Below are 26,536 nucleotides of genomic sequence, written 5' to 3'. Positions count from 1 at the left end.
GAGGACTTCATTTATAGTACTCAAATCACATGGACTACTTTGAGGCTGTATGTGGAGGGAAAAGTGGAAATATGCTCTAGACAGAAGTAGAAAAACAGATTAAAGTTAGAACAATGTGAAAATGTGAAGTTTCAAAAGAACAGTTGGTGAGAAAGTGAGCTTTGATGGGCTGTGCAGCAAACTGCAGTAGAAATCTAAATATGGAGGAGCAAAGAGGGTCTAAATGGATTCCCAGCAGGAAAACAATACCTCCTAAATCTCTAGAGATGTTCCTGATGGTGCAGAAGGGAATAAACCCACCTAAAGACAGTAGATCCAATTCTGAACTTTCACTAATTTCGGCTGTAAGAAGAACACTCCCACAAAGCAACTCGTGCCTTTTGAAAATGAAAGTCTGTTAGAATCAAAAACAATGTTAAAAATAACTGGTGAATTAGTGGTTTAATGGACTCCCAAATGGAGCCATCCGTGCCGCTGTGATGTTGAGTCCTGCAGAGCTCCTGTGGGGCTTGAAGCATGTCTAAGTGTGTGAGTTTGTGAGAAAGTGGTTTGGCATTTGCCGTATGTGATCATCAATTTCTTTTCCATTGAGCATGTGCTGATCCACAGATTGGTGTAAAGAATTACAGTATAATATGCTGTATAATTAAAAACAGTCAGCTAGATATTACTTTATTTCAACATGTTATTTTTTTACAATTTTAAAAACCCTCACTTGCTTATGTATTTTCACGTTTGTTTATTTATTTGTTTGTTTTTACCAAAGATGAAGAAATTTATACTGTACACAATTTGAAGGGATAGTTCGCCCAAAATAGAAATTTCTGTCATCACTTTACAACCCTCAAATCACTCTATACCATAAGACATTTGTTCATCTCTCCCTCCACTGAAAGTCCATTCCACCAAAACTTTGGTACGGGTTTGGCACAGCAGTAAACTAATATGCTGTGGACACTAAATGACTTGCCTGAGGTAAATGTAATGCTACGTGAGATATTATTCTCAAGCTGTTTTATTGATGTCTTTCCATGGTTGAAACACTGTATCTGTATCTCTCCAGTTGAGAGATTATACATAAACATCTAAGCATATATTGTCTATTCTTCTTTGGTGCTTTTTCCTGTTGTAGCGGTTAGCAAGCAGCGTTGCATTACTGCAGGTGCCCCCTTCTGGATTGCATTGTGGAATGTCTGTGACCGACTGGATTTGTTGTTTGACTGTATGTACCATACCGTGACAGTTCGGGACGAATACATGTACCGTCATACCCCTAATGTTTAAGCTTCCATTTACCATGTTTGATTTACTGTATGTATGTGTTTGTCAATGTTTATTTGTTATATTAGATTATTTGCTATATTTGCTAACTTATTATTGCTAGCTTATTCAAGAGTTTTAATAACTATAAAATAGACTGCTTTATTTGTTCCAAACATGCCAGCAAATTTCAACAAGGTGTCCTAACCATGCAAAAATAATATTATACAGTTGCAAATGGTGAACCATGTTGAAAAAAAAAATTATTTGTTTTAACAAGGTGGAAAAAAAACTGGATGTTTTTGTATGCTTGGTTTCTATTTCCGTAAAAAAAATTTGTATATGTTTTTTTTATTTACATTTTTATATCCCTCAAGGGCTTTTCACACAGTTACGAAACCCTGCTTTTTGCTCACTCAAAAAAAACAACAAAATTATCCCATGATTTACTCACCCTCAACCCATCCTAGGTGTATATAGACAGGTGTATATCTTCTTTCAGACAAACACAATCTGAGATATATTTAAGAATATCCTTGATCTTCCAAACCATTTAATGGTAGTGAAAGGGGGAGGGGAGTTTTAAAGCCCAAAAAAATCATCCATCCATTATAAATAATCCATGTGGTTCCAGAGGGTTAATAAAGGCCTTTTGAAGTAAAGCAATGCATTTTTGTAAGAAAAATATCCATATTTAAAACTTTAAAATTCAAATAACTAGCTTCCGGTGGATGACTGTACGCATGCTACGCAAGTCGATTTGCACCAAATGAGTAACCCCTGAAGCGATGTATGACGTAGGAAGTAGGAGTATCGTAAGCTTAATCGTCTCTCGTGGTTCAAACAAATACGGCTGGCCAACAAACTCAAGCTCCTCTTCTCTTATATCAAAATCCTCCGACATTTCTCTTTAAAACATCACATCATTTTAGACTTCTAATTCGGAACCGGTGTTTTGTTTTGCTCTATCCTCTGTCCGCAAATCGATGCGTACAGGCATCTGTACGGAAGCTAGTTATCATAGTTAATAAAGTTTTAAATAGGGTTCTTTTTCTTTTTTCGGGGGGGGGGGGTGATTTACTCACCCTCATGCACCTAGGATGGCTTGAGGGTGAGTAAATCATGGGATAATAATAAGAGACTGTTTCTTTCTTACCTTTAGTCTGAAAAGTTCAGTATAAACAGTGCTCGAAGTGGGTCGATACGCGCCGGCACTTCTCTATTTTTACCTTTAGCGTACCGCAAGTTTTCCTTGCGTACCGACACTTCTGACATGTTGCACATACAGACCCTCTCATGTGGCACTGCACACTCCCTTCTCCATGAACGCATTTTGAACTGAGCATTGGTTGTACCGACACTTATTTTTCCACTTCAAGCACTGAGTATAAAAATAGTAAAGTCGGCAATATATAATATGAACATGCTCAATTCTATGCCTTTATGGAAACAGGCACGTGCTGCTTTTGTCCAATCAATGCCACTGATACTGCAAATATGCAGAATGCTAACCCAGGGTTTAGGAATGTACAGGATTCCATTTACCCGGTTTGAAGAATGATCCAGGTTTCACTAGTTCACTTGCTGTTGCTCACTTGCACCCAAGGACTGTCATCAGAATATATTTCTTATAGATATGTTTTCCACATTTACTCATTTGTTCGATTTTACTAAACACGTAGAAACAGTATGGTACACAATTTAAGTAATTTAAGTACATTTGAATTAAAGTCATGCGGAAATTTTATTTGCCACAACATTCTTAACAGTCTTAGGCCACCAAAGCGTTTTTAGCCAGCTGAAAACGCTGGGTGCTCTGCCCGTCTGTGAGCGCTTGAGAGCGCTTCTGCAGCGTAGCGTTTGTTTCCGTTGAGACGCTTTGTTGCTATGATACGGAATATCAGTTGGCCGGTGTTGTATTTGTCCCGCCCCTCCTCCGCTCTGATTGGATGGCTGGTTAAAAAGTGACAGTGATGAGCGCAGCATTTTACTCAAAGTTGAACATTCTTCAACTCGAGGCGACCAGTAAAAAACGCCGAGCTCTCAGCGCTTGAGCGTAAAAAAGACGCTCAGCGCCTCGTTACACTCCTGGTGTTTAAAAAACGCTGCGCTCCCATTGAAAACAATTGAAAAAGTACGCTCGGAGCTGAAAAAAACACTTTGGTGGACACACGGCCTTAAAGTAAGAGTGATATATGGCGGCCCAGTATATCCAGTAATGCCCTTCAGATGCCCACTTCAGCTTTTCTTCCCTGTAGAACATAGTGATGCAATCTTTCAAATGGAATCTGCCCAAGATGTTTTTAAGACACAAAAACCTAAACGGATCCTCCCCTGTACTAGAAGACCTTTAAGAAAATGCCAGAGATTCACAGCACCGGACATCACGCTAATACAGAGTGAACACTTGCTTCAGGCCGCAACACTCCTGCCTCTTACCTGTGTGTGTGTGTGTGTGTGTGTCTGGCTGTAAGTGTGCCAGTGTGTATCCTGTCTATCAGTGTACAGATCTGATTTAGCATTGCACCACTTTGCCTAATAGTGGGCATAACTCTAGGTGGCAAGACTGAGTACGTCCTGACCTTTAAAACTTTATTGGCTAGACACAGTCTGGAAAGACACAGGCGACTTTTATTTACAGACCGTCTCGTCTCGTGTGACGGCCGGCCGTTATCCACAGGGAACTTCCCAGTGTGTCACAACGGCTGAAACACTTTATTGCCTTAGAACGCCTTCAATTTATGTTAGGCTCTCATGACACGGGCCGGCCGAGTGCCAATCGCAGTCTATGGGAGAACAAGCTGGGCAAAGCAGATAAGCTCAGAGCACGACGAGAGGCTGTTAACGCCGACAAGAAATGTGGATCAGAGTGTATGTCAAATCCACGGATTAAACAACATTGTAAATATCGTCAGAAGTCTTGACGGTTTAATAAACGCTGGCGTGTGAAGTTTGTGAAGACTGGAGACACAAAAGTCAAATGTTTTATCTTGGTCATCTGGACTTTTAGTGATACATGTTTTTGGACTTGATTTGTAATGGTGGTTTCTAATGTAACCATCTCTATTACTTGATTTGAATAAAACCCTAACCTTAAGTATAAAACTTTGGTTGATTGATAAGTTATGATTGTTGCTTCAAATCATATGTTTTATAAAATTAAACAAGAGACCTGAGTTAAATCTGGAGACCAGACTGTTGTTGAGACGTCAGGGTGAGCTCTTTTGTCTTGGACCAGTAAGCAAACTACCTAGCTACACCATAGCAGCCAATCAGATTATTTACATTAAATACATCAAAAATGCAATTCATGCATGCAATGACTTGAATTAGGGTACCTTAAAACATTTTTGACCCTAGAAAGTGCATCGCAAGGCCCTGGTATCCACCACAACACCCTAACATCGTGTTTTTTTTGCAGGGCAAACACCACCAAATGAATGTTTACCAGCATTTTTTGACAGTTGTGCTGTCTTGTATAAAACTTGTCATTTCGGAATATTTCCTGAGGCCATGATACATTAAACATGACGTTTATGCAATCTCGGGACAGTCTTGAATTCAATGCTTGATTTTGTAGAGCGCTCTGAACCAATGGTAATGCAATGCATTTTCTGCACGTCAGAGTACAATTTAAATGACTTGCTGTGTTAATCGGCTGATCTGTTTTACTTACTACTGCCCTGAAATCAGTTATAGTGCCAAAGCTGGGGGATGATGGATGCTGTAATTGCAGGCAATTAATCAATTATCCACAGTTTGTAGTAGCTGCACTTTAGCTTTCTTTCAATGGTTCAGTAATTTGTCAACAACAATTTTATGTTTCAAGTTGTTTCTTTGGAAAGTAACACCATCTTTGGCTTCCTGGGGTGCAGCTGTGTAAAATCAATTGGGCAGCATTTTTCAACTTAACTCAGGGGGAGACCCATCTGCGCCTGATACGAGACATTCTTTCTTTTTTCCAAAACACGTTCTCTGTGGTCTCATTTTTCAAGTGAGTCCTTTGTTCTAAAGTAGAGTGTAATAAGAAAAGGTATCAGTGTGGCCCCAGCATCAGGAAGCCAATGAAATGGGCTGATTTTATAGACGGACCTCCGAAGAGACTGACTGAGAGACAGAATAAAGTGAGGGCAAAGGTCACCCAAGTGCAAATGGCCATCGTTGGGCCCACTGCTCCTCTCATCCAAAAGAGAAAATTGCCTCCAAAAAAAAAGAGAGAGAATGACAAAAGTAATTTTTAGCGCAATGTCTTTCAGTTGACTGAATGGATTGCTGGTGATGAACATATAGAGTTGGATATGTGGGATGATTTGGCTAAATGGTTATGTATCTGGATTGTTAACCAGAGTTGTAGGTTTAATCCCAAAACATGGTTGTGTTGGTGCAGTTTAGTGGTTAAATGATTAGTTCACTTTAAAATATAAATTATCCCAAGATTTACTCATCCTCAAGCCATCCTAGGTGTATATAACTTTCTTCTTTCTGATGAACACAATTGGTATTATATTAATAACACTGACACATCCAGGCTTTATAGTGGCAGTGAACAGGACCAATGAGTTTGAAGCTCAAGAAAGTGCATCCATCCATCATAAATTTACTCCACACGGCTCCGGGAGGTTAATAAAGGCTTTTTGAAGCGAAGCGATATCCATATTTAATGGATATTTTTATGAAAATATCCATATTTAACAAGTTATAACGTAAAATATCTAGCTTCCGCCAGACTGCCTACTGTATTCAGCATACGAAGAACGTGAAATGCTTCTCGCCGTACGTCCTACGGCTTCCGTTTTCAACTTACGAAAAAAGCATGTCAGTTACGCTGAACAGGAAGGCGGTCTGTCGGAAGCTAGATATTGTTTTATAACTTGTTAAAAATTTATATTTTTCTTACACAAATGCACTGCTTTGCTTCAGAAGGCCTTTATTTACCACTCAGAGCCGTGTGGAGTACGTTTGTGATGGATGGATGCACTTTCTTGAGCTTTATACTCATTGGTCCCGTTCACTGCCATTATAAATCTTGGACGCGTCAGGATATTTATTGATATAACTCTGATTGTGTTCATCAGAAAGAAGAAAGTCATATATACCTAGGATGGCTTGAGGGTGAGTAAATCTTGGGGTAATTTATATTTTAAAGCAAAAAAATACAATTGTATACACTGTAAAAATACAATTAACAATAGTTTAGTTAACAATAACAACAGGAAATTGGGTCAGGATATAGGATAGGCTAGCTAACTAGACTGCTTATGCCATGGAAGAAAGCTATGTGGAAATACTTTCACTGTGATTTAATTCCTGCCATGTTCTTCTGAACCAATTGACTGTTTTCACAGATGCCAAATGCATCCAATACTTTGATACATTATCAAATCAGGATTTGCTACTTGCTGTTGCTACAAGAAAGGCGGTTTATACAATTTAAGGGAAAAGTAAATTTTTACTAGACAAATTTATATTTTAGTGTACAAAATGAGACAACAATATACATTTTTGCATTCATCTAGCATAGAAATGGCCTCAAAACTAACAGACATTGATCAAAAGCCACAACATTTTGATAGTTTTTTAGTAGCCTTCAGCATCAGGTTGTTCTCGACAGGGACTGTACATTTATTCTGTGGGAACATCACATGAAAATCATGGATGCAAATACCATCTGTCCTAGTTGTGTGGCTTGGAATTAAGATTCTGTTCTACCCTGCTTTATATCTGCTCAACATGTTGAAATAGAGCAGGCAGAGATGATTTAGGCATGTATATCTCCTTACCTGCTTTATCAACTAAATTACGTTGCCTATCAGGACTCGGTCTCTGATTAGCTCATCTTTGAACGATCTCCGGAAGGATTTCTCACCAGACTCTCACAAGTAAAGATTCTTAAAGCAATCACGATGGCTTCTCACGCCTGCTTGTAAAGGTGATTTATGGGTACTTATACTGCCGTTCGCCCTTTTGTTTTATCTGCCTTATACAGAGACATTCACTGTGGTTATCTGATCTGACAGTTATTGTTTTCCGGTTTCATCCACTTTCAAAGGCAGGCTGACTTTTATAGCAGATACATATGTCGGGAGCTCTGTCTACCGCCTACATAAGCAGCTGCCTTCTAAGAGAGCATTCTATATGGAACCTCGCAAGTCACTGATTTGGAATTCTCTAAATAACCAGCAACTTTATGTGCCACTCAAATAATGCTCCTTGAGTGAAACACAATGATTGGGACATGATTCGTAAATGATTTCAGTGAAACTTGACATAACAGGGATAGTTTAATAAATTGTGTCATCATTTACTCCCCCTCAAGTTGTTCCAAACCTGTATAAATTAATTTTGTTCTGCTGTACACAAAGAAAGATATTTGGAAGAATGTTTGTAACCAAGCAGATCTCGCCCCCCATTGACTACCATAACAGGAAAAAAAAAATAATACTATGGTTGTCAATGTTGAGATCTGCTTGGTTACAAATATTCTTCTAAATATCTTTTCTATCTTTTCTAAATATCTATCTGTTCTGAAGCTTAGCTTGATCAGATGGGTTCTCTTTAAAAGTCAGCAACTTCAGACTCCATTCGTCTTGTTCATTGGTGGTATTCACAGCTGGTTAATGGGTGATGCATGGGCTGACATTTGCAGAATGTATGTGTGTGTGTGTGTGTGTGTTCTGCTGCCTGACTGCTCCACTAGATTGGTTTTAAATTGAGAATGTGTGACACTCATTACACAAGGGTGGGGCCGTGTTCTCATTCGCCCTCAGCTCTAGTGCCCTGCAATGCTAAGAATGGTTTCTTGAAAAATAAATGCAGCATATGTTTATGAATAAGTCAGAGATTTGTTGATTTCCCCATTAAAACACTTGCAAAACATGTTTCACAGGGGAAATATAAAGGTCATTGCAAATATCTGACCTTTGTTTTGCATTGGAAAGGACTAGGGTGTGGGCTAATTTTCTCTACTACTCTCCTCTCACTATCATTGCTTTGTCCTTGTCATCCTTTTGTCTCCTGCTATTAAAGTGAAGTTAGCAAGCTGTGTTGTCACTGTGGGTTGCTGCTAGAGCATGCTGGGTTTTGTTTCCTTAAAGACAGCGCAAAACTGGAATCAACTAGCTTCTTTTAAGCTCCACGCAACCTGCTGCTTTCAGTTTTTGTTTTTTGTTTTTTAAATCATGATGTTTATCACTAGATGCATCACAAATTGACTTGTTTTTTAAATTTTCTGATGGAAAAACCCATTCACACAATGCTAAGATGTACAAGACTGTTGTGAGTGGTTTCCACAGTGTTTCATAGGGTCTTCTGGGTTGTTTCTGAAAAGTCTATGGGATATCTCGTCCAACAGGTTACAATTGTAAGTCTGATTATACTTTTAGTAGCGCACCTCTCCTCAACAAGCCACATAATTTGAAATATCATTCATGTCCATCACAAACAATAGGGGGTTAGTTATCTGCTGAAGTGTAATATTTAGGGTTAAGGGTTTGTAATATTAATAATAGAGCTTGCAAACTATTGCATCAGCAGACTTTAATATCACTCCTTCAACATGGTACTTATTCTTGATTTAACTGTGGATCAACCAGAATAGCAGCTTTGCGCTGTCACACCGGTCCTCTGTGCTTTCTAACGACTGTCACGAGAAGGACAGAATTAGCCTCTAACGCCCATGAGAAGCGCTAAATCCCTGGTTGGTAATTACCCCCTCTGCAGATTTATGGGCGGCACTACATCCGAGTGTTGACCTCTCTGAGTTCTACATCCAAAGGTCAGAGTAAATCAAGCCCAGTGGTCACCCCATCTCACAGACCCTGGGTTCATACAGCGCTGGAGTGGGTTTGTGACGTGGCTGTGGGTTGCTGATGGATTTATGCAGATTTAACATAAACAGCCATCCTCCTGCTGAGAGAGAGATGGTTTTTACAGGATGTGCGCCGTCAGGCCTGTGTTACAAATTGCCTTGGATTGAGAAGAATCAAGTGCTTTGCATTAGGTTTTCAAGGCAATTAAAAATGAACGATTAGAGTGTTAATTTAAAGTTGTCCTCTCATAGCATTGTTTGTTTTAATTTAATAATAAACTGTTGAATGCATCATCCCCCTAAAAAAGAATATAGTTTTTGCCACTGTTCTTATTAATTAACAGTTTGAGACATTATTATGAAACATTGTTCTCACTTTAATTGGAAATAAGCATACACTGTAAAAAAAAATGCCAGTAAAATTTACGGTAAAAAAAAAACGGCAGCTGTGGTTGCCAGAACTTTACCGTAAAAAAATACAGTAGCAACGTAAAAAAAATCTGTTAAATTTACGGTAAAATAACGTATTTCATTAACTGATATAATGTTAATTTACCAACCTAATGAAGTACTAATATCTGTTTTGTACCTTTATAATACACTGACAGTCACCAAACACAGTGGTGATAAGAGTCACATGATAAATCAAAGTTTTTCCACAAGCTGAGAAGGACAACACTAACATATAGAAGGTGCACAAAGTGTCATTCACACACACACTAAACACCATCATGGTAACATGCATGAAATTTTTAAAATGTTTAACAACATTAGATGTAACATAAAAACCCTAATGTACATAACTGATTAGAAAAAAATTAGAAAAACTAAGAAGAAACAGAGTTATTTCAACAAAAATATATCAAATATGAAGTGTAACGCAGGGAATTGTGGGAATGTCAATTTACAGTTTTTCACTGTAAATTTTACAATTAATTGATATTTTTCACTTCCAAAAACTGTGAATTTAATGGTATTTTACCGTAAAATTACATTAAATGTACCGTTAGATCTATTACAGATATTCACCATATATAGTACGGAACCTTTCTGTAAACCAATTGACAGTTTTTTACCGCAGCATTTTTACAGTCTTTTACTGTTAAAATCACGGTCATTTTTTACAGTGTATTTTTATATCTGCACCCCTGTATAGATGCTGACTTTGGCCTGTTTCTGTAAAAAACATTCCGAAAAAAAAAAGGTTTTGCTTTCTGAAGAGATGATAGATTCATATGTGACCTTCCTGAATATTTAAAGGAGTCATGCTGAGTGCTGATGGTTATATAGGCCTTCTAATGTCATTGGTTAGCTCTGGTTAGGTGCTTTACTGATCTGGGGCCAGTCAGAACTGCCTGGCTCCAAATGTTTATGCAATTCAGAGCAGATTTTTGCTATTGCAGGGTGTAAGGGTTTAATACAGATACAACCAAAATGCCTATTACCGCCTTGTGTAATGCCGCCGCGTTGACATTGGATTGTTAGGAGTGGAAGCAGATGAGAAATGATATCGGAATTAGTATCGAGAATGGTGAAATTTTACTGATATTGGTATTGACTAGTGATAATTTGTTACTACGACAATTCTACAAGCATGTATTCTTTTCCTCTTTTTTTTTTTTTTTTTTTTTTTTGAACAGGGTTCATTGAGCAACTGCGTCATAATTTTTGAGAATTTTGCTGTTAAAGCATCTAAAGAACTAGTTTCGAAAGCCTTGCGTGCAACACAGACAAAGACAGGAGCTCTGTTCGCCACACGATACATCTGTGAGATTGCATGTGCCCCATGGGACATTCTGTAAATAAAGCTTTACAGCCTCCATTAAAGATTCATCAAACGCAGTACACATCCTCAATCTAGAGTTTAATGGGTCTGTGGTTGTATATCATCCATATAGCTGTTAAAATTTCTGTCTGTCTCTATAGTTTTTGATTTTTTATGATGAAGCGTGGCTTCTTGCTTCTGCAGTTTTTATTTTATTTCATTAGTTATTGTGCTGCACTATGGAAATGCTCTATCCTGCCACTTTACATGAGTGTTTCTCAAAAGCCGCAGGTGCATTTGAAGGTTATTGTTACATAGGATGTTTGATTTAAAGCCTTAAAAACTCTCTCTGAGTTTTTAAGGTGCATGCCCCACTCAGTCTTCCATCCATTCCATGCTTTAAACAGCCCGTTGCTCCCAGGAGTGTGTTTTATTCAGCTGAAAAAGAGTGTTTTGAGTCAATCCAAATAGAGTGAATGACAAGTGACGGGGCTTTCACAACGACTGGTTGGCATTCTTCGAGAAATTTCTTTGTAGGCTTTGTCAGACCCAAACTTCTCAAACTGATTTCCTTGGGGAAGACCAGGTTTGGTCTAGTTCCATGATGCAGTTCTTGCATCTGCCTTTCAAATGGGGCGGTCTTTGTCATTCAGACTTTACACCGAGGATGCTGTCAGTGTGAGATTGCTAACCTACATAGTTTTGGTGCCTTTTTAGATATGAAATGGAGTTAAATGAATAGTTCACCATCATGTTGTTCCAATCCCATTTGATTTTTTTTTTTCTTCTGGGAAAACATGTTCACGCTTCTTTCCTTATAACAAAACTTTTTTAGTGAGCAGGGACTGTCAAGCTCTAAAATAGCATAAAAATATAATAAATGTTGTCCATATGACTTATATTCCAGCTCTCAAAATATAAGATGGTTTTGTGTTGGGAAGAATTAAAAATGTAATTAGCTTCTATCTCATTCACACTTCTGCATATTCAAACTTTCTATCGCTCAATCAGTCTAATGAGGTCACTTAGCATTGTTAATGTCTTTACACAGCATGTTTGAATAAATGTAAATTACATTTTAGAGCTATTGCGGAGTGGAAGATTTTAATTATTGTTTAAACTTAAGTCAGTTTCTCGCACAAATCTGTTGTACATCTTTCAAAGACCTGTAATATAGCGTAGGGCTGGACGATTATTGCCTAAAATCAAAACCTTGATTAATTGAACATTTTACCTCGATTACGATTAATTATTTTGTTTGTTTGTTTGTTTTTTACCCTCATAGTTCACTTACAATGTTTGTACTGTAAATATGCTTGATTATTAAAGGTGGAATATTTTTTTCCTATTGAAAGAGTGATCTGACATGACATAGCTCACTTTCAGCAGTTATTTTATCTATGGTTCGTAACATTTCTTACAGATTTCTGCTCGTTGTAAATCCGTTAAAGATAAATTAGCACAGTACCAGAACGTAATGAGAGCTATTACGTGTGTGAATTAGTCATACCGTCTGTAACAAAGTTCGTAGATAAGGAAGAAGGAGGCGGGAACCGGCGAACGTTAAACATAACTTTAATTCAAAATAAACAAATACAAAATGAAAGTAATGCCGGCAGACCCTCGCGGACGTCTGCCGGCCACACAAACATAATAAAACATAAAATAAAGTCCAGGCCTGGTCCTCTCTCGTCCTTCACTGTCTCCGCTCCTCCTTTTATACCTCCGGAGCTCCTCCGTGAGAGACTCAAGGCTGGTGCGCCTCGCAGGTGGAGCTCATTATCTCTCGCGTCACCGGCCTTGCGCCGTTCCCTCACGGCTCTCGCCCACCCTGCTCGCCACACAGTCTGCTCGTCTATATTAATTGTGAATAGTTACTTCAAAAGTAGAAAAATATATGCTATAACAACTTTTGAGTTTGTTGCTACTTTAGTGATAAATCACACTAAAGTGTGCGCGCAATCTTCACGTTTTGTGCAGCTACTGTTTGTATCACAATGCAGCTGCACGAGGACTGTACACTCGATATAATAATATACATCTGATCGTCTAAAATTGCTTGAATGTCCAAACTGGCAAACCTTACAACACATACAACTGACAAAGTTTAGTCAATACGCAAAGGCTCACTGTTCGTGCGCCGTCTCTGTGTGTTGACTCTGCATTCACCTCCGTGTCACTCCCATGCCACTGACTGGACGGGGCAGAGTCACATGGCTACACATGCGGTAGTATGTTTTTAAGGAGGAAGGATTAAAAAAACGAAATAACCGACATGGGAAAATTACGTCGGTTAGAGGTTCTGAATTTTGGTTTCGATTACTTTTCGATTAATCGTCCAGCCCTAATATAGCGCATAAGTTATATGGACCGCTTTTATGATGTTTTTGCTCTTTTTTAGATCTTGACAGACCCCAATCGCCATAAACTTTTGTTGTATTGAAAAAAAGCAGCGTGGACATTGTTCTAAATGTATTGTTTTACATGGTTGGGAAGAAAAAGTAACGGGTTTGAAATTTTTTTTTTTTTTTTTTTATTGAACACCACTCTTTTGGGTTTCCAGCTCACCTGTAAAAAGTCTAAGTAAAGGACTGTTAGTATGCACGACTTTGCCATGGTAACACCCCAGGAGGTAATAATTTAACAGCTCTCCTTACATTACATTGATAAATCTAAAACGTACCTCTTTAAAACTGGGTAAAAATTAACATTGACACCCTGTCTGGAACATTTTAACATGTTTATCCAGTTTTTTTTCTCTCATCTTTGTTTAAAGCGGTGTAGAACATGTTGTAATTATGCCTGTCTCTCCCCTTAGACTAACACCTCTGCACCACCACATCTCTAATCAACACTTTTTAATTAACGCTTTGCTAACTCATCCACAGTGACGTGTGTGCCAATCTGAACCGAGTGACTTCTGCTAGACAGCAGTGTCGTCAACATGCCCATAATGGGCATCTGCCAGCAGTGGCCCTCTAGGCCCTGGCGCCGTCTGTGTATGGGATAACCATGGTGAGGAATTAAGTTGCTTTTCATGAGATATTCTGGTTGAATCCTTCCTGGCTTCTTCTCATTACCTCATTAGGAAAAATAATCTGATGGCTCCATTTAATCTCATTTCTAAGGGAAACAGTTGAGATGTTTAAGAAGAAACAGTGGAGATCTTATTTGCGATTTTCTTTTCTTTCTTGTGGCTGTGCACAACAGTTTACTCTGCTGGAAATTTGTCATGTTGTTACACGTGGATCTTTTCAATCTACGTTTAATCCCAGGTTGACTTCTTTTTTGATCTTGAGTCAGTTGACCCTGGCTTCCGCTTATAATTTGGGTTAACACAACTTTGCTTATAAATTACGAAGCCCTGGTTCAGAACAAGTTTGTGCTGAATTGCGGTGTCATCGATAATCGGTGTAAAATGTGTGAAACAGTGTGAAAAATTTAGCCAAAGGTAATCCTGGGACTTTGTTTTCCAAGGATTAAAAATCATCCTAAATTATTTTAAGTGTGAAAATTCTATATTTAGTCCTGATTTCTTGATGTCTTTACACATGGTAGATTGTCCAGTAATGAAATATGTGACCCTGGACCACAAAACCATTCATAAGGATAATTTAATTAGGATTAAATTATTTTAAATTAAGCTTTCCATTGATGTATGGTTTGTTAGGATAGGACAATATTTGGCTGAGATACAACTATTTGAAAATCTGGATTTGAGGGGATCTTTTTTTTTTTTTTTTTTACATTTACAAAAATATCTTCATGGAACATGATCTTTACTTAATATCCTAATGATTTTTGGCATAAAAGGTAATTCGATAATTTTGACTCATACAATGTATTGGCTATTGCTCCAAATATACCCAATGCTTTACCCAACCCACATTTACCACCTAAGGGCAGCATAGGATCCCTGCGCCGTGAATTTGGTTTGATCTTAGAACACTAACCTTTGACTTCAGAAAACACTTCGGGGAGGTTTGTTTCAGAGGCAGAGCCACTAGAGGGAAGTTTTGATCCTAACTGATTGGAATTCTAGCACATGTAGAGCTGGTTTGTTGTTTGTCTGCATGTGATCGCTGGTGTGCATGTTCACAGCGATGAATCTTAGAGCTTCCCAGAATGCAAACTCTAGGATCCCAGTTTATTTGTACTTTGAAGATTTCAAACGGGATTTACTTGAGGCAGAGCTACAACATCAAGTCTGGATACTTTGCTCACACGTATATTGTCTTTTATAATGCCACATCAATATTATCACAGCAAGAGGTGGTGGTTGCGTTAAGATACATGATGGAAGACAGCCTCATACAATGAGTTCACACTCAATGCAATGCCTCACCAACTAACACAAAACTTCTACTGGGGTCTTTGATAGCCAGCTGGATTGAGTCCTGTTTAATTATCACTCTATAATCAGAGGAGCCTTGCAGCAGAGGGCAAGCTTAGATCAATGCTACAGTGAGTTATTGTCCTAGACAGCTACCTTTGCATGATCCCAATCCCTCCTGTCTGGTGGTTGCGAGACAGGCTTGTCATAGTCCACCAAGTTCATGTTTATCAATCGAGGTGTCCGTTGTAGAGATTTCTGCTCTTGCCTATTTAAATAAGACCTCTGATCCTAGCCATCAATCAAACGCCAAATTCATGGTAGAGATTATAGTCCAAAAGTTTCGATTTTTTCTGGCTGTACCCCTATCCATCATGAAAATTGTGATGCCCATAAAGCTACAAGTTAATAGGGCCGTTTTTGGGCCCGATTCTCCCCTTCCAAAAAATTTGTAAGTAAAGTCCTTATTATCTTGATGGTTTTACAGATTATCTTATCAGATTTTCCTGTGGTTGAGGTGTGTTAAGAGTGATTGAATCTGCTCAGAAGAATGTTGGAGGTGTGCCGATAAATATCCAACCCCAAAGACAGACGTGCACACACTCTGTAGATTGTCTTGTGTAACGAAATACCCAATCAGAAAGCGAGCTGACGGAAGTATAACATGACTTCATCCAAACCTTTTTCTTTTTTTCCATGAATTTTCTGTAAAAAACAGTCCAAACACTATTATCGCCATTTCTTCTTGCCTGCCGTCTGCCATGTTTGACCGTGAGAGATTTTTCCCGTGTTCACAGTCGGGACTTTGGTTGTTTGTGAATGGAATCTATTAGTGTGTGGTTTGCCATCTTGGTCACATCGTGGCACTCCACACACTATAGGAATAAACATTTTTTATCGTCATATTTGTGGTCTCTCACATTTTTAGTCTGGTAAGATTTTAAAAATCTTGTAGTGTTGGCCAGCCTTTAGATTTAAGAAATGTGGCACATTAATTGCCCACTCAGTCTTAATTGAGAGGAGAATGAAGGCTACTGTAACAGTAAAACATATTGTCACTTAATGTCATAGTACATTCAAATAGGTATACTTTTGGCTCTGTCTTGATTCATTGTCCTTTTTTTAACTTTTGCCTGTCACTGGGATGAGTCATTGTGCTTATTATTAAACTGTTACCAAGCTTGTGGTTGAGGTTATAGGGTTGCAGGGTGACTTCAATCTGTATTTTTCATGACGTTTGCTTTCAAAACAGTTTCATCACCACTGACGTCTTGTTCCATATACAGACCCTAGTCAATTCCTGGCCCCATTCCTGCCATTTCTGAAATCCTCTTAGTGACACTGAATTCAGATTACCATGAGTACATTGAATCTGTACCTTTAACTTGTGTGGGATTCTGCTTGCCCTGAAGTGAAAATTTTCATTTAGTTGTCATTTCCCTTAACTCATGGCATAAAAGTGTCCAAATTCAAACTGTTTTGTAGTGTGTACTGAATTTGATACTGTAGAAATTCCAGACTGTTGATGAAATGTGGTCTACAGGTATGAAGGTGTGTTCTCCACCATTTTATTTTATATGACGCCCCAATTCTTGTTGCCTTATGGAAGTTAGATCCTGCTCTGGGAGGGACAATGTCCTGCAGGGTTCAGCTCCAACCTGCCTAAACACACTTGCCTGAAAGTTTCTAGCAATCCCAAAGACCATTATTATTTGGTTCAGGTGTGTTCTGCAGGACAGTGGCTCTTTTGGAGTGGAAATGAACACCCTGCCTTATGGGATAACAAAGTGTCCACTAGTTACACACTTTAGAATCTCAACAGATGCTCTCTGTCCTTTAGCAAACCTGTGTCCCCTCACTCTGTGCATGTGTTCAAATATCTGTTTGGTGTCTTGCAGGAGTTTGCCGCCCTGACGAAAGAGCTGAATGCCTGCAGGGAACAGCTGCTGGAGAAGGAGGAGGAGATTTCAGAGCTGAAGGCCGAGAGGAACAACACCAGAGTGAGTTCGCACACAGTGTCTTCCAGGCACTTCAAAGAATTGTGCTCCTCAACAATCATCCGCCTTGGAAAGTTGTACTTGTTTACAAAAAAGGCAATAATTGAACAGATGCCCACCCAATGACTCATCATGCATCTAATTCATAATGTTTTGTTTGAGGCAAGATGTTTGTGCTTGCTCCAAACTGCTTTTACTGAACTGAAACCAGAGTCTTGTTGAGATGCTTACCATAGATTCACAGCGTAAAGTCACAACATTCACACTTTGATATGTCCTCACCAATTTTCCTGTGGTATTTAATGACATGAGATGACAGTTGAGTGATAACTTTATCCATGTAGCGGTGAAATCATAATTCCTTGAAAGTCAAGATTACAGGCTGTTATTTTTCAATAAAATTGTCACCAGTCATTTGCACTAAATGCAGAGAAGCTGCCAAAATGTCTGACAAGAACCAGCGCTCAGGCTATCAATTTCACAAGAAAGTAGCCATTCTCACTTCTTCTGCTTCATTTTCACCTCCATTCTTTTCCTGCACCCCTCAGTGCCTGCCTGAGTTACCATGCTAATGCAGCCCTGCGCACCTGCCTCCACGCTGCAATTCAATTAATTACTTGTGTTACTTAGCTGCAGCCAAACGTTTGAAGAGTCAATTATGGAATTGAAGATATTGGAGGGTATTAAAAACCAGAGGGGAGCGTAGATCGAGGAAGATAAGGGGACGTAGTGGAATGGAAAAGAGGAGAGGTCGAGTGAGATTAGAAACAGACTAATTTTAAACAGAGCTTCTAATCTTACAAAGAGAGCAGCTAATCTGAGAGTGAGTAAAGTATTTAACCTAAAGCTCATCTAGTGAGAATTTTGTCAACTCTGCAATGCATCAGTCACTATGGAAAAGGTCATAACTTAATCATTTTGAGATTGTGTCCCAATTTACATACTTGTAGCATACACTAAAAGTGCATTAGTTGCTGATAATGCAGAAAGTTCATACTTTTCAGGAGGACATTGTAGAAATAGCATTTTGGCCACTAGGGATAGGCATATATATTTTCACTGTAAACTCGCTATTACTTTTTTTACCAATATAGCCTAGATCAACATTGTGAATATTCCAAAAACGTTTTGTGTTTATTTCTGTTATAATACAGGGTTGCCAAGTGAGGTCAAGTGATCTCAACACGTGAGGGGTCGACACACTTATGTAGAATAAAACTTTCTTGGACACATATATGACTGGTGTCTTTATTGCTATGAGTACTTTTCAGTTCTTTACTAGTAAAACTTTAGTTTAAAACGTGGGAATAAGTTTCAGTGCACTTGGGTGTGGTGTTAGGTCTTGGAGAGGCTCTTATTTAGCAAAAATTAAGACATGAAAATGTCCAAAAAGGGAATGAAGTGTCCAAGGGGTAAAGGTGTCCAAATAAATGGGGGATCTGGTGTCCTTGTCGTGCCGGGGAAACGTGAATGTGGGGCAGTGTTTAGTCAGGATGGGTCCAGGTAAGGGGGCGGGGTCCGGCGGCCACACACGCTACCCTCTTTGGTCCGGGGCGCGAGGGGTGGCGGCTTCTCCTTATCAGCTCATCTTCCCTGAGGCTGCGGCGTAGCCTGGCACCCTAACATGTCGGCTAAAATGTGCGTCCCATCCAGAGCCTAGGTCCGAATACTCAGTCCATATGGTCACCATGATTTTGTCAAGTAAGACATGTTTTGTTGATCCTGGAATAACATTCCAGTCTGAAAATTTAGTCTTAACCATATTCTTACCCCTAAACCTAATCCTACCCATAACTTATCCCTAAAATCCGAGTGGAAAGAAGCACCTTACCCTGGTTGCAAGCCTAAACTTGACATAAACGGTAAACTTGTCCCTCAAATCTGATTGGTAGATTGGAATGTTGTTCCAGGATCAACAAAGATGTTGATCCAGGAACGTGTCTTACTTAGCAAAATCACGGTGACCCAGTCCATATGGCGGTGTGGGAATCCATCCATGCTCCCCTTCCTGGAACTATGAGGACACAAGCGTGCATGGATAGGGAAAAGAGAACTGTCTCTTGAGGAGAGGGACACTCGATATTTAACAGCAGTGGTCTTGAGGCTCCATTACATTCAGGTGTACCTCATCATGCACTGCCAGTCCTGGTTGTTACCGCGCCCCTCCTCTCTCTCACACCCACTCCTGTCGGGAGCTTGGCGAGTTCAAGGGACGGGGTGGTCCTGATAATAAGGGGGAGGCAGCCATTCCATCACAGCATATAGATGGACTTTTACACAGGGCACCCCTTCAAGTAAAATGACACATGATGTTACTGTACATATATTGATTTAAGATCAATGTTGAGATTCATGTATTAGGCTGTGTCTATTGACGGCACCAGTGTTAATCTGATCCACCAAAACAGACACACGCAGAGGGAGAGAGAGTAACCTAACCTGTGTTATCCGGCTATAGGGTTGTTTTAGTGCTGAGCTGGCGCTGGGAAAGACAGAGGCTGGCACAGACTGAGGGTTATGAATGAGAGAGCAAGGAACTGAGCAGAAATAGAAAGGTCAGCTTCTCTAGAGGTCTCTAGAGCAGCTCTGCTACAGTACTGCCAGTACAGCCCTCAGGCAGGTACATGTGCCACTGCAGCCCTAATGCTGTGTTACATTCAACTAGAGAAGCCTGAATTTCCAACTACCTACTTGGCAACTCCACTTGAAGTTGAACTCCCTACTTAGAAATTTGGAAACTTGTGGGAATCAACTAGAATTTTGATTTCACCAGCATGATAAAAAATGAAGCTAAATATAGTTTATTTAACTATTATTTTTGTTTTGCATTAATTGTATTTTCAGTTTTAGCTTTATATTAACTCTAGCTTTAGTTTTAGATATCATTTTAGTTTTAGCTTTAACTTTTTTGGACTATTAACTAGGGATGCACCGATACCAAGCTCATGCATTTGTACTCGTTCTCGTAAAAATACCCCCGATACCAAAGACCGATACCTCACGTGACGTAACTGCCAAAATTGTCCGTGCACAGAGACACCGGCGGCAGCAGCAGAAAAAATGTCAGCCTCACAGTTGTGGAAATACTTCAAAATTAATGATGACAACCCATACATTGTGAACTGAATGCTTTCAATCACAGTTCGTTATCGATTAGTAAAGGCGGGATAGGCGGAATCGGGCTGAATGACAGAAGCGCGTTCTCTTGCAACACACAGCTCTCTTCTTTTTATATAACAACGGTTTTTTATATATATATATATATATATATATATATATATATATATATATATATATATATATATATATATATATATATATATATATTGTTAATAATGCCCTTTGAAGGTTATTGGACACTGTGAAACTTTTGTTCTTTAAGTTTGTGACAAGCACATAAAAATTATTACTTTTTTCATTAGAGTAATAATAAAGAAGCTGTCCTACATTCATTAGTCTCACTGTGTTGTGCTTGAAAACTGCAACATCACCAAAAAAAAAAAAAAAAAAGGCAGAGAGAGAAATTAATAAATGTATAGGCATCGGTATCAGCGAGTACTAGAAAATAAGTATCGGTACTTGTAATATTAACTATTTTTAGAGTGTTAGTGTTAGTTTGAGATTTAACTAAGATGTGGTTTTATAAATTGTTTTAGATTTAGCTTTTAATTTTAGTTTAAGCTTTAACTTTTAGTGAAAGTATTTTAAAAAAAATTTTATATTTAGTTTCAACACTAGTTTAAGTTTTTCTTTAGATTTAGATTCAGTTTTTTTGTGCCCCCAATCTGATCCTAGTCATTGAATATCTTCTAGTGATTTGTTACAAAAGTGTGCAAAAACGCTAAACACAGAAGCTTGAAAGTGCGTCAACAGACCTCATTTGTTCTCGCGCATCACGCATGCACATTTGAGCTTCTTCTTTTCCTTTTACTGGCGGTTGGCAAACCCACTTGAAGGTGCATACTGCCACCTACTGCATGACATCTGCGTAACAGCTGATGTAAAATAAAGAATCGGGCTTAGGATCGCCGATACCAATCAGTTAAAAAAAAATGCTTAATTGACCTTGATACTGATCCTTGTGATCGACTCAAGACATCCCTAGTTTTTACTTTAGTGCTTTTATTGTGTCTGTTTGATGTCAAACAATCATGGCAGCCTAAGCAAATAAAATGCATCAACGAGTCAAAGTTCCTAATTGAATGATAATACAGCTTGTTTAGAATTAGTTAACAGAGACAAATTTCTAATAATCCTTTCTGTTGATAGCTGATAGCATTGCATAGCATTGTTTATCCTCGCAATTAGTATGCTAAGAGGCTTCTTAGTTGGCAATCAAACACCTGCAAAGTGAATAGTGCAAAGTGTTTCTTTATACGACGTCTTCCAAACATCATGCAAGGGAGCACTTTCATGGTCACAAGTAAGAGATATCGAGTAGGAATAACCTACATTCAGCTTTATTCAGAATTCCGCATTATTCTGAGAAGGTTTCCTGAACAAGTTCATTTCAAAACAACATACAGTTTTACTTTAAACACATTTTCTGTCTCCCATCCATAGCTCTGTATATACATTCTACTCATCTATTGACAGACAGTTCTCGGTCTATCTCTCCCATGGTGTCCTTGGGAGTTTGGGACCGAATTGATTTTTTATGCTATGTACCAGACCAGAGAGTAACCACATTAACATAATCTCCTTTGTGCCGGGTCCAGGGGGGTTCAATTTGTCGTGTCTGCTTTATTGTTTCAAGTAATGTAATGGGTTTTCTTGTGTGTAATGTTGTTAGCTGTCTAAAAGGGTTCCCTTGTAAAATGAGAAAATACAAAATGGTGTGTTAAGCACATATCATTAATTTTCAAATGAAAAATGTCCTTGAGGGTTTAATGATATGACAAAAATATTTACCTCATGTAGTTAGAATTTGTTGAAGCATCGAAAATACATTTTGGTCCAAAAATAACAAAAACTACGACTTTATTCAGCATTGCCTTCTCTTCCGGGTCTGTTGTCAGTCCGCGTTCCCTTTAACTAACCCTTTAAGTTTCAGTTTTAGATTGGTTGCTAAATTTTTTATTTTTTTTTTATTTATATTTTAGAATTAGTTTTATATTTAGCTTTATTTTTTTATTTATATTCAAATGTATTATTAGCTTAAGATTAAGCTTTAGTTTTAGATTTGAAAAAATAATAATTTTAGATTAGTTACTAAATTTATGGTTTTCTTATACTTATGACTTAGTTTAGAAATTAACAAATTACCACAACTAAGTATTAAATTAGTTTTATATTTAGTTTCAATTTTACATTGAGTTTCATGTTTGTAATAGTAATTGAGGATAATGATGCTAAATATCATGAGATTAACTCCTTATATGTGCCACAGCTGCTGTTGGAGCATTTGGAGTGTTTGGTTTCGAGGCATGAACGTTCCCTACGCATGACGGTGGTGAAACGACAGGCCCAGTCTCCTTCTGGCGTCTCCAGTGAGGTGGAGGTCCTCAAAGCTCTCAAGTCCCTCTTTGAGCACCACAAAGCACTGGATGAGAAGGTAAACCATGAGATCAACACCTGCTGAGGTTCCTGTTGTTTTTGTTGAATTCATAAGGCTAGCACAATGTTGTCTGGGTAATGCATATGACAATTTGACAGAAATTTAATATGTTGCATACCACAAACCTCATCTATTTTAGTAGCCAAAGTAATATTATACAACAGTTTTTCTCCTGATTTTTGGACAGTGAGGTTGAAGTACATTTATTAAACACTGCAGCCCACTGTCCCACCTCTCTTTTCCTTCATCCAGTGGCGTTTTATTTATGGATTAAGCTCTTGTGTGGCAGTTCATCCAGCTGTAATCCATTCTGCGGCCTTCTACAGACAGTGTCATTTTTAAGGCGTTAGGTAACAGACGGCAGGAAATTGCTTGTGATTTATGGGACTATAGTTTTAGTGACCACTGGTCGTCTAGTGATGAAAGACTGAACCCATTGAAATGATTCCAGTGATCAAACAGGTCCTGTTTTTATTCAGCTGTAGAATTTTTCAAAACTTCTAAGTGACATAATCTGATGTAAGACAAAGAGAAAAAAGTGTTTTACGTAAGCAATAAGGTAAGAGAGGCTGTGCTGTGTTGTGAATAAGTCACAGCTGAAGGGGGTTGTTAGGCATGATGCGAAGCGGATACAGCACTAGCATCGAGTACCTTATTGATTTTATAAAACGGTTACCACACAATACAAATATTAAAGCAAAATATATGTATCAATGCAACTTTCATGGAGTAAACTCTTACTAAAAGCCTTCCTTCCACTGGAAAAAAATAGTCCCTGACTGTGAACAGCAACAGAAGTTACATTATTACACCATTAGATGGCGGCAAAGACTGTCTTTATGAGTGAGTCACTCCGTTGCGAAGACTTTTACGTTGAAAAGACTGAATTGTTGTGAACACAGAACAAGACGCAACTGACAACTTTGACTAGCGCTGTCAGTCACCCCTTAACTGTTAAAACGACAAGATAATACATCGGACATTTAAACATTTTTTATTATGAACATAGGACTGACCTGAAGGAAAATGATAAATCTGAATGCAGGTAATAAACTTGTTCAATCTCACAAAACTCTTCTACATAATACAGTAAGCTTCAATGAACAATATAAATAAAGAACAAACAGTTTACGTTGAGTGGTTGCTAAGGGTGTTGTTTAATGATACACTGAACCGCTGGGTGAAGCAGTCATAGCCATGTTTTATCGTGATTAAAACACAGCTATTGACCAATCAGAATCAAGGACAGGAACTAACCATTTTATAAATTTGTCATACATCACCACAAGAATAACTTATCTATATCATGTTATCATGATATCATGTTTAAAGGTCATTCATAATAGAAAAAATTAAATGTACCATTACAACTAAACTAGAATTTTATTCCATTTTTAATTCCACTTTGATTAGATTAGAGCTCAACCCTGATGAACAGTGAGTGATGAAATGTTTTATTTTGTTTTTTACGTTCAGGTACGAGAGAGATTGCGCGTGTCACTAGAGAGGGTCTCTGCCTTGGAGGAGGAGTTGGCCGCAGCCAATCAGGAGGTGAGGCACAAATGCTCTGATTACATAATTACACAACAATCTTTACCAGAAAGGTACTTACTATAAGATAAATATACTCCATAATCATGCTAAATATGTTTAATTTGTTGCTATACCATGTTGTTTTTGCTTGATCTGATTAGTCTGAAATGCAACAGAGCATTGTGTGTTTTAGTGTTTATTCTAGTACTGTCAGTACAGATGGTGCAGTTCTAGCTGAAAGAGCTTTAAACTTCTCAACAAGTGCCAAATAACCTTTTTTTTTCCCTTTTAAGAGATATTTCATATTCAGAATGTGTGTATTGATCTTGATCACTCTGCGAGTTCTGCTGTGTGTTATAATTTCTCACTTTCTGAATTAACACTTGTGTGAACTTTTCGGGTTGAGAGAGGGCGAGAGGAGAGAACAGAAGAGGTGAAAGTTATTTAAAACAAGACGATGACTCATTATGAAAAATAAAGAAAGGCTGTTTGGGTGTCTTTATTTCCTCCATTTATATTTATTTGCATAAAGAAATGCTAAATAAATAAATATGTCAACATTTCACTGATTGAAACTATGCATTACAAAGTTCACCACATCTTTAATAAATCATATATAAACTATGAAATATAAAACATCAACCATGCGACAGAAAGATTTGCTATGAATTCTGTTTCTGGGAAATGAAAAAAAAACAAGGATTTCAATTGAGGCTGCTTTTAAATTTCATCCAGCCTCCAAGCTGCCCAAGTTTACTTCCCAGAAAATATTTATTTATTATTAGTATTACTCATTCAAAACCTCATGCTTTTGAATAACAGTTCATTGATATTATGAAAGGACATTCACACAACTTAGTGAATTGCAGAGGCAGTTTGGGCATGTTCAGAATGCAGCGGCGGCTGGTGCTTTTCCAGAGTGGAGAAGCACAGATGTCACATACTTAAGCACTTATTAAAGCAAAGTATGAACTCAAGCTTATTTAAAGAGTTAGTTCACCCAGAAATGAAAATTCTGTCATTAATCGTTCCAAACCTGTAAGACTTTTGTTCACCTTCAGAACACAAATTATGATCTTTTTGATGACATCTGAGAGCTTTCTGTCCCTTCATAGACAGCTACGCGACGCTTCAAAAAGTTCATAAAGAGATAGTAAAACGAATCCATATTGAGCAGTATTTAGTCCAAAGTTTTGAAGAGACACAATCACTTTATATGATGAACAGTTTGAATTTAGGCTTTTATTTATTAAGACACTTGAAGAAACCTACCTCCAAAGCTACAGTATTGTGTAAAGTTTTAGGCACTTGTGTAAAAATGCTTGCAAAAATAATGTCATAATTAGATTTTATTGATCAATTAACTTATATTAAAGGTGCCCTAGAAATAAAAATTGAATTTATCTTGGCATAGCCTAGTTGAATAACAAGAGTTCAGTACATGGAAATGGCATACAGTGATTCTCAAACTCCATTGTTTCCTCTTTCTTATATAAATCTCATTTGTTTGAAAGACCTCAGAAGAACAGGCGAATCTCAACATTACACAGACTGTTACGTAACAGTCAGGATCATTAATATGTATGACCCCAATATTTGCATATGCCAGCCCATGTTCAAGCCATTAGACCAGGGCAAAACGTCTGGATGTGCACAGCTGAATCATCAGACTAGGTAAGCAAGCAAGAACAATAGCGAAAAATGGCAGATGGAGCAATAATAACTGACATGATCCATGATTACATGATATTTTTAGTGTTGCTAAATGTTTCGTTAGTGTGTTGCTAATGTACTGTTAAATGAGGTTAAAGTTACCATCGTTTCTTACTGTATTCATGGAGACAAGAGCCGTCATTATTTTCATTATTAAACACTTGCAGTCTGTATAATTCATAAACACAACTTCATTCTTTATAAATCTCTCCAACAGTGTAGCATTAGCCGTTAGCAACGGAGCACAGACTCAAATTCATTCAGAATCAAATGTAAACATCCAAATAAAATACTCACATAATCCGATGGCTATTTGCATGACTCAGCATGCATGACGTACACTTTGTAAAGATCCATTTTGAGGGTTATATTAGCTGTGTGAACTTTGTTTATGCTGTTCAAGGCAAGCGCGAGCTCCATGAGAGAGAGAGCACGAAAATGTAAAGGGGCAGCAGCCTGAATCGGCGCATTTATAATTATACCCCAAAAAAGGCAGTTAAAAAAAATAATTAAAAAAAATCGATGGGGTATTTTGAGCTAAAACTTAAGGACACATTCAGGGGACACCTTA

The 26,536-nt window shown here is 38.1% G+C and overlaps 1 protein-coding gene across 1 annotated transcript in view; it reads left to right on the top strand.

Moving 5' to 3' along the window:
* ppfia2 (PTPRF interacting protein alpha 2) overlaps positions 1-26,536 on the top strand; it is a 231,260-nt gene that overhangs the window by 155,954 nt on the left and 48,770 nt on the right. The window contains exons 3-5 of the mRNA XM_067392208.1: positions 17,064-17,165; positions 22,552-22,716; positions 24,196-24,270. Coding sequence (XP_067248309.1) covers positions 17,064-17,165; positions 22,552-22,716; positions 24,196-24,270 — 342 coding nt within the window. The remainder of the gene's footprint in view (positions 1-17,063; positions 17,166-22,551; positions 22,717-24,195; positions 24,271-26,536) is intronic.

The sequence above is a fragment of the Chanodichthys erythropterus genome, chromosome 8 (assembly GCF_024489055.1).
Source record: "Chanodichthys erythropterus isolate Z2021 chromosome 8, ASM2448905v1, whole genome shotgun sequence".
Lineage (NCBI taxonomy): Eukaryota > Metazoa > Chordata > Actinopteri > Cypriniformes > Xenocyprididae > Chanodichthys > Chanodichthys erythropterus.
This window is presented reverse-complemented; position numbering and strand designations above follow the sequence as displayed.